Below are 9,282 nucleotides of genomic sequence, written 5' to 3'. Positions count from 1 at the left end.
TTTGTCTTGTAATCATTTCTACACTGATGCTTGGGGTCAGAACGTGCAAAAATATCTCTCAGTAAGTCTTCATTAGAGGCAACCAGATATTCAGCTTTACTGAGAAAGAAGAACTGAGTAAAATAACTTGAAGGGTTCCTTTTAGTGGAACCGGATGCTAAGTTTATAACCACGCATTTCTGTTTCAAGGAATATGTCGAACAATGAAGTTTTCTCATATTTAATTACTTGTAGTACTTAAACTTACTACGTACAAACTCTCCAGCCTGTAACCACGATATTTCATGTCAAAAGTTACAGTAATATCCTGCATATATTTGTTTCAGGCTCTTTCATTTTCTAGGTCATTTTAAAATATATTTATGAAAAAACTTGAGTATTATCAGTTTAGTTGTTCACATCTGTTGTTCAGGCAGAGTGTTAATATTATAACATTGTTGGTTATTGGCTGTTAATTACAAATTAAATGTTTTAAATAAAATAAAAAAATCTGACAGGCACTTTTCTGCTCTTTTCTTTAAAGGGTTTTAAAACTCTTAAACTATTACAACTACTGTTATGAAAAAAAAAGAATCTTTTTTTTTTTATTATTTAATGACCTGTAATTCAGTCCATATATACAGTATAAAAACAGTAATTACAGTATTCCTCTATACAAAAAAAAAGGTGGCTGACCTGACGCTGCAGTAGGGCACAGTTTTTGGTAGTAACTGTGCCATACTGTAAATGCTGATTACCCGGCTGTCAGTAAATTTACAACAATTTTTTTTTTTTTTTAAAAAACACCTCACTTCATTTTACCATTTAATCACAATTACCACTTTATTAGGAACATGTACACAGTAACTGCTATACCAGTTGGATTTTATTTTATAGAAAAAGAGAAGTAATGGTTGTTGGTTCCAAATGTGCTGATCTCTGTAGTGTCTGTTACTATGTGGTTTATGATGAATGGAAATACAATGTACAGCATCTGTGGTCCATCCCGGGTCAAATATATCCCAGCCAAAACTAGGTGGTACAGTTGGGGAATGAGTCGGAATGTGCTGTCCAGTGGTGGAACACACAAACACTTACTTTCCATATTACATCTGTCTGACACACACACACACACTTTCAGACTATTTTAAAGCTACAGATATTTAAACATCACCCCTGCATCAGGACAAGACACCAACAATTAAACTGAACTTGTAGGCACAGTTTTCTAAGGGTGTTTTAGAGATTGTACATTGAAGAATTCTTGACCTCATTTTCACCCAGTAGAAAAGGACAACTCTGAAAATAATACTGTAAGTAGTAGGGCTCAACTGGTGAGAAAGAGGAACTTCAGCTGGAAGAAGGTTTCCACTCAATAAATAGAAATGCAAGGTATGCACTGTTCTGTGTTTACAGTCCACTTCTCAGAGCCAAGTGAAAATATATTGTTGGATATAACAAACAACAAAGGGAGATCATGACTGACATCGTGTAGCAATGCACAGCTCAAATCACGTCACTGAGTGCGCTAATTATGAGACTCTGGTGGGTCTCATCAGCAAGAACTACAAGTCAGCATACAGAGAGTAGGTGAAACTGCTAACTGCCTGCTGTAGAGCCAACAATCTGAACATTAACATTGACCAAATTAAAGATTGTTGTTGACTTCAGGAGAGCACAGAGTGACCACTCCGTATAACACTGACGGATCGGTCGTGGAGATTGTCGTCAAGTGTACCAAATTTCACCTGGTCGATCTATCACAAAGAAAACTGCAGCATCTCTACTTCCTGTGAAGGCTGAGGAAAGCCCATCTCCCTCACCCCATCCTGACCATGTTCCACAGAGGGACCATTAAGAGCATCCTGAGCAGCTGCATCACTGTCTGGTTTGGGAATTGTATCGTCTCAGATCGATGTGAGGACAGCTGAAGTGATCATCGGAGTCTCCCTTCCCTCTATCACAGACATTTACACCACATGCTGCATCTGCAAAGCCAACAGCATTCTTCCCAATTTTCTTTTGTAAAAGTGCACATGGTTTCACACTCCAGTGATTATAATCAATTTCATCAATTTAGGTCTAATAAATTAAGGTCTAATTATGTTAAATGTTTAACACCTTTATCACCCTGTAAAGTATAATAAAGGGGGCAAAACTTTAATTATTTTCAGTAGCTGTCACCATAGCCAAGAAGAAATAACTCAGTCATGATCTTTGTACATGTGTTGTCAAGGTATCACCGTACAGAGCATCATCAAGAGCTGTATATATGGTTGAAATGACGATAAAATCCTCTTGACTTGACTCGAGATGGGTCTGTTGATTCTTGTTGTATACTAAAGCAGACAAAGAGCCCCAAATCATCCTAAACTAAACCAGGACAACAAAGAAGGACACATCTACCACTGCAGCAGATGTCCCTTAACCACAAAATAGGCCCCAGTTGCCAAAAATCCAATGCATATATTTGCAATAAAAATATAATTAAACACTGCCATGCATGCAAATGCATAAAAATACATATTCACACAAATACTTCACCTGTATTCTTTATTGTGTACACACACAATGCAATTGTAAATGCAATTGTTCTGAACACTTCAAAAGTTTATAATCTTTTTTAAAAGTGTTCTTTGTAAATCAAATTGTGTTGCTCTCTTTGATATTTATGAAAAAATGCATTTGTCCTTATGTGATACCATTAAAATACCTGATATGGTATTAAAACTATCCTGACTACTACATTGACATATACCATACCACTGTCATAATCAATAAATTGTATATGTAACTCCAATCTTAACTTGAGTGAAAATAATTGAGAATTTTTGCTTAGTTTTGCTCACAATTACATACTGTATACTTTGTGTAAATGAGGTCTATCCTTGAGAGGAACCAGCTTTCACAGCTGTGTACTATCAAACAGTACTGAGCTTGCTGAAACAATGATCCTTGATAATCTTTTATGATTTCATGAGAGTTTTAGATGTAAATATATAGTATCCAGGTGAAGTCACTCACTGAAGAGTGGGGGAGATTTGGGCATGAACTAGTTTTGGGAAGTGCAATCTTTAGGGAAATTTCCTCAGCAACAGCAAGTGACTCTCAAGTGACAGAGGCTCAAAGATGATGTCAGCATCAGGAGGGCCAGACATGTCTGAGGGGCAGCGAGAGTCAGGATCAGAGTAGCTTCAAGGTAAGGAGCTAAGTGCAACAGACTTAGAACAAAATTGTGATACATGGTGAACCACTCTTCACACTTAAAACAAACATTTACGGATGTAACTAGGTTTTACTGAGAAAGAGTGGGAGGGTTTACCCACAACAGGAAGAAGGTAAACATTGCTTAAAAAAAAGTTATACAAAAAGCCCTGCTGAAGCCAAAGCACGCATTAGACAATCAGAAATCACCATGAACGAATTATTCAACTTATCAGTTGTAAGTACTTAATCTCTCAATATACTGTCTTTTTCAATGAAATATGCTTTAAATGATAGAATTGTTTCTCCAAATATTTTGATGAAAAAATGAATAGTAAAATACATAATAATTGTAAAATGTTATATATTCTGTGGAAAAGTCATTTTTTGAGTATGACTAGCAGACGTTACCATCAGCAATATATATATATATAATCATAAAAAGCTAAATAGCTTCTGGTTTATTGTTATCTTATGGTGACATCCAAACATCCATATGATTGTTTCTTTTTAAGCCCTCACTCAGTACCATGGCACAAAGTGTTGTCTTAATGTTCATAATTAACATTAACATGGTATATAGAATGTTGCATGAAATGTTGTCTGAAACATTCTATAGACATGTATATGGTTATAGTCATAAAAATGGGCCATTTACTCGACTTGGAACATTTATCAGTCATAAGAAACCTCTGATGTAAATCAAATTTAGAATAAAATAAATGAAGGTTGACAATTACAAAGGCATTACAGATTTTTTTGGGCTAGTTGTCTCATAACGAAGTGATATTTACTGTACTGTCTTTTCCATCTCTCTCTCTCTCTCTCTCTCTCTCTCTCTCTCTCTCTCTCTCTCTCTCTCTCTCTCTCTCTCTCTCTCTCTCTCTCTTAGAATCAAAGTGAAGATATAATTATAAATTTCTCCATGGATGAACAGAGTGACATCTACTCAGCTTGGTCCAATAAGGAGAATATGTTTTTTGCCAGTTTCTACATCATTGTCTTCATCATTTCTGTTCCGTGCAATTTGCTGGCTCTGTGGGTTTTCTTTCACAGCAAGAGCTCTTATTCTTCCAAGGTGTTCCTTCTGAACCTGGCAATAGCTGATATGTGTTATGTTTTGGTGCTGCCCATGCGTGTGATTTATCATATTTCAAACAGTGACTGGCCCCTTGGGGAGGTATCTTGTCGCCTGGTGGGATTCCTGTTTTTTATAAACCTCTACTGCAGCATGTACCTCATAACTTGCATTGGACTGGACCGTCTGTTGGCCATCATCCTGCCCCTGAATTATCAACACCTGAGGAGAAGTAAAAATGGTAAAGTGGTGTGTATCATATTGTGGGCATTGGTGACTTGTTCAATGTTGCCGGTGCTGTTCTCTCCTCAAACTGTGATCTTAATGTCATCAGGGAGGAATATGACTATTTGTAAACAGCTGTACTTGGAGAAAGTATCTTTCAAAGCCTTCGTGTCAACGGCAGTTGCAGTTGCTGTTCCTCTGGTCTCTCTGACGGTGTCTTACATCCTCATTTTTCTCAAGCTCAGAGTGCTGACTTTTCACCATCGGACAGCTGTCCAAAGTAAAGCAGTCAGAATGATCCTGCTGACTGTGGTCACCTTCATAGTGGCCTTCGTGCCCTATCACGTGCACCGTTTACTTTACATTGAGCGCCACAGACACAGCAACTTATCTGATTCTGAAATTAGATATTTGGCCATTGGTAACCGCATAACATCTGCTCTCACGTGTCTTAGTGGTATAATGGATCCAATTATGTACTTCTTCCTAGCTAGTAATTACAAGAAAATTCTGCTTCAGCTGTGTGGACGAGCAACAAACCAAGACAGGCACCAGTCCACTTCCTGAACTTCTCACTGTATTTAAAAGCTTATAAAGCTTAAATTCTATATATAAATTAATGTAAGTTAGTTTATGGGATTCTGTGGTTATAGTCATAATAAACAACATAACAAGGAGTTTATTTGTCCATTCTTTCATATTCTTTAATTAATGTCATCAATAATATAAGATGATTGTTTTTCATGAAATGTTCTTGTTGGTATTTTTAGAGCCTGACCTAGTGAAGTAGCATTTATATGTTTTTGCAAGAGACTCAAAGCACTCAAGTTTGCTCTGGTTTTGTTCATCTGATAAATGCTGTAAATGTAAATGAATAAGCTATTTAATCATGACAGTATATTCCACATTTTAAAGTAAAGTAATCTATGCAAAGTTCATGACGGGAATTAAATCCATCAAGTTTACTTTAATTAGACTTGTGTGTAAATTTTCACACCATCATGGGCACAAGTAGCATACAAAGATTTTTCTAAAATTACATTGTCATGAAAGGATTCCTGGTGGTCCATCTGTGTTAAACTCTCAGTGAAAACCTGTATAAAATGAGAGAATTTGATGCATACCAATTCCCTTTCTATCCCATTATTGGCTAGATGACTTATACTTCTTTTCTAGTCTCTCTAGTTTATTCAGAATGGTGCAGAAAAAAACAAACATCCTGTGTGTAGGGGGTCTGCAGAAGGCAGAACACATCAAACCTTAAGGCTACAGCAGAAGACCAAAGGTTCCACTCTTGCCAGCCAAAACAGAAGCTTGAGGATATGATGTGCACACACAAATAAAAGGTGATTTGTTGTGATGATCTTCAGCTGAGTTCAGCTTTAGTTTTGTCTCCTTGGCTGATGGGTAGTGAAACTCACTGTGGTCTTCTAGCCTCAACCACCTCAAAGTTTGATGCTTTTCTTCTCACTGTGGTTGTAAAGAGTGATTACATCAGTTACCATATATAAGTTACTCATATATACCCTTTGTGGCAGCTCAAACCAAACTGGCCTGCTTTACTTATATGGCATTTCCACCAACAGAACAGTCACTCACTCATTTTTGATTGTTTTTGTGTTTGTTTTGCACTAAGGAGATCAACAGTTTATGAAATATTCACATCACCTCATCTGGTACCAACAACCCTGCCATTGTCACAGAGATCACACTTTTTCTTCATTGTAGTGTTTGATGTGAACAGAAACTGATGCTCCTGACATATGATACATGCTTTTATACATTGTCCTGCTGCCACTTTATTGGCTGATTAAATAACTGCATGAATGAACAGGTCTTCAGGGGTTCCTATGGGCAGTGATAAATACTTTCATTTAATACAGTAACAACGTTAACTAGGAATATGAACACCACAAGCACAAATACCAAATTAATGGTGAATCTCTTTCGTTGCCTCTGTAGCCTCTGTTTTGTTAATATCTAAATCCTGATTTTTTGTGAAGCTGCTCCTTGCATTATCGGTGATGGTTTCTTGAAATAAATATCAATCATTCATTTACTCTATACATTCATTTAACAGGAACAAGAGTGGACAGTCATTACTCCAAAGCACAACCACACATGTACACACAGTTTGCTTGCTGCTGTGTGTTTCTGACTTCTGTCCGTGCTTCTCTGCCACTTTTAGAGCACTAATCCTTCAGTTATCTTATTACACAATGTCTACCACAGACCCAAGCCATGTGTGTTCTCTTCTCGCTCTCCATCACTCTTTACTGACTGTAATGTCTGCTTCCATCATCACTGCCACTAATTCTGTCCTTAACCTGATCTTTTTTCTTCAACTTTTTTCACCCTGGCCCTGGACAAGGCAATTTATTTTAATATACTAATAAAATAATCTGAGTAAAATTAAGATAACCTAACCATAATAATTACACTAGACACTAATCCTGTCTGTACACATCACACACAAACTGTTACACCTACAACCAAATTTAATTTACAATAAAATTCAATAAATTTGAACAATGCTAAAGTTTGTTTTGTGAAGCTCACCTTCTGCCTCTAACAATCCTTCTCCCCTACAGACAACACATGAGTGACTTGAGTCTCTGACAAAGTGTTCAAATAGTTCACAGGTTTTAATAAAATGAACAATACACCGATGTCTCAAACAAACGATTCACAGACATCATTACAACACTTCTCTAATGAACTCACCAGAGATCATTAAAGCGATTAAATGATTATTTTTAAGATTCTTCTACATTCTTGGAAATACTGTGTTCCACCTTCCAAGGGGTCATAAAGGACATAATTGTATTTTATATTAATTATAACAAGATTCATGTTGACATTCAGAGTAGCTGCGGAATCATAAGATGAAATAGGGACCACATAAACCCTTTCTATCTATCTATCTATCTATCTATCTATCTATCTATCTATCTATCTATCTATCTATCTATCTATCTATCTATCTATCTATCTGTCTATCTGTCTGTCTGTCTGTCTGTCTGTCTGTCTGTCTGTCGGTCATGACCGAGACATGTACTTCACAAACAGGTTTACTCCATACTCTACTTAGCAACACTACATGCTTTCCGTTCATATGACACATCAGCAATCAATACCGGGGAACATTATTTCTAAAAGAATCAGTACAACACTACAGTGTTTTTATTATTATTTATTTCCAGTTTATTTGCTTGTTTGTTTGTTTAACTGAATGTTGGGTTATTATGTCTTCTATTCTGGCTGCAGTGTATTAAGAGGACACACAAACAGTCTAGAATAAATATTCTAACGTGCTTCACAATAGCATACATGAGAGAAAAGGCCATTTGAATGCGACAGTATGGGGATCTGTTATGGAATAAAAACACTGTCAATAATCATTTTCACAAGCCTGTGAAAAGGTGCATTTTCATACTGGCCAAATGGCACGACTAGCTTTCCCAGACACTGCTGATGCGTAGGTGCGGGGATCCCCTCTTTCACAAGGATCTTCCCTGCATGGGCTAGGGCAGTCGTGTGGTTCAGCAACTCCAATGGAGGTGTAGGGAAGACCATCCTTTTTTCCCTGTACTGGCGAGCCTCTTTGGTCGCCACCAGTATGGCCTGCTGGCGATTTTCAGGGGCTTCTGGGTTCGCAAATGGACTGAAGTCGCCTCCTCAGTTGTACCCTACTGATATACACTTGTAATACATTAGCAACATCAACAACAATTAACTCTAATGCTTTTTTATAGGCCTCTTTATGAACACTGTCTCTTTACTGAAAAAATGCTATGTAATTCTGTGTAAATTCATTATGTACAGCATAGTGTGTCTAAAGAAACCCATCGTAGGAGGCATTTGAATGGTAAAGTAGTAAATATAACAAGCAAACACTATGTTCTTCTTATTATTATTATAATATAATAATACTATAAAACTGATATTAATATTAAAATAATATAATAATAACAATAGTAATAAACAATAATATAATGATATTAATATTAAAATAATATAACAATAACAACGATAGCAATAATAAGAACAACAATATCATACTACTACTACTAATAAAAATAATTATAAAACGGCTTTTGCAAGCGAACATAACGAGATTACAGGAAATCTTACGTTGTGCAGAACCTCGTAAACCAATCCTTTAAAATATGGCAAGCGGTAAAATATAAATGTTCGCAAGAAATAAAATATATTACGAATTTGTTATTTCCTCAGCTGATAGCAATAATAAGAACAACAACAACATCATCATACTACTACTACTATTAATACTACTACTACTAATAATAATAATCAAACGGCTTTTGCAAGCGGACATAACAAGATAACAGGAAATCTTACGTTGTGCAGAAACTTGCAAACCAATCCTTTAAAATGGCAAGCGGTAAAATATAAAAGTTTGCAAGAAATAAGATATATATGGCACCAATTTATTTCCTCGGCTCTGTTGCTCGCTAAGCGCAGATTTGCATACGTGCACTGTGATTGGTAGTTACGTTTATTTGAATAACATGATTAGCGGAGTGAGCATATACTTTGGACCAATGACAGAGCGAATTTGTATATGCTCGACTTAAGGCTATGTTTATTGCACAGCTCTCGACCAATGACTGCGCCGAACGAGCATAGACATTGCCAAACCATAGAGACGAGCTCCGATACGCGCAGCGTGCACGCGCAGTCAGAGCTGGAGGCGTTAATGTATAACGTTAATCGGAAAGCTGCAAATACGGCAACCAAAAGCAGTGAAATGTCACTATTCTTATTACCAGAGT

At 36.6% G+C, this 9,282-nt stretch overlaps 1 protein-coding gene and 1 long non-coding RNA gene across 4 annotated transcripts; one reads left to right on the top strand and one right to left on the bottom strand.

Annotated features, from left to right (window-relative positions):
* Window positions 1-3,103: 3,103 nt before the first annotated feature.
* Window positions 3,104-5,338, top strand: si:dkey-96n2.3 (uracil nucleotide/cysteinyl leukotriene receptor). 2 transcript variants are annotated; one of them, XM_027149755.2, is made up of 2 exons: window positions 3,104-3,178; window positions 4,076-5,338. In XM_027149755.2, exon 2 carries the CDS (start codon window positions 4,109-4,111, stop codon window positions 5,051-5,053), a length of 945 nt encoding a protein of 314 aa, XP_027005556.2. In that variant the 5' UTR covers window positions 3,104-3,178; window positions 4,076-4,108; the 3' UTR covers window positions 5,054-5,338. The 2 variants fall into 2 exon arrangements, with proteins under 2 accessions (XP_027005556.2, XP_047666750.1); XM_047810794.1 differs by lacking the exon at window positions 3,104-3,178 and adding an exon at window positions 3,219-3,421 and having other exon boundaries at window positions 4,076-5,333.
* Window positions 5,339-7,664: 2,326 nt separating this feature from the next.
* Window positions 7,665-9,157, bottom strand: LOC125140883. 2 transcript variants are annotated; one of them, XR_007140189.1, is made up of 2 exons: window positions 8,849-9,157; window positions 7,665-8,188 (listed from the first exon to the last, which is right to left on the bottom strand). It is a non-coding gene; the product is annotated as an uncharacterized LOC125140883 (long non-coding RNA). The 2 variants fall into 2 exon arrangements; XR_007140190.1 differs by having other exon boundaries at window positions 7,665-8,178.
* Window positions 9,158-9,282: the final 125 nt, after the last annotated feature.

The sequence above is a fragment of the Tachysurus fulvidraco genome, chromosome 3 (genome assembly GCF_022655615.1).
Source record: "Tachysurus fulvidraco isolate hzauxx_2018 chromosome 3, HZAU_PFXX_2.0, whole genome shotgun sequence".
In the NCBI taxonomy this organism is placed as follows: domain Eukaryota; kingdom Metazoa; phylum Chordata; class Actinopteri; order Siluriformes; family Bagridae; genus Tachysurus; species Tachysurus fulvidraco.
The sequence above is the reverse complement of the archived record's forward strand: the minus strand, read 5'-3'. Positions and strand labels throughout refer to the sequence as shown.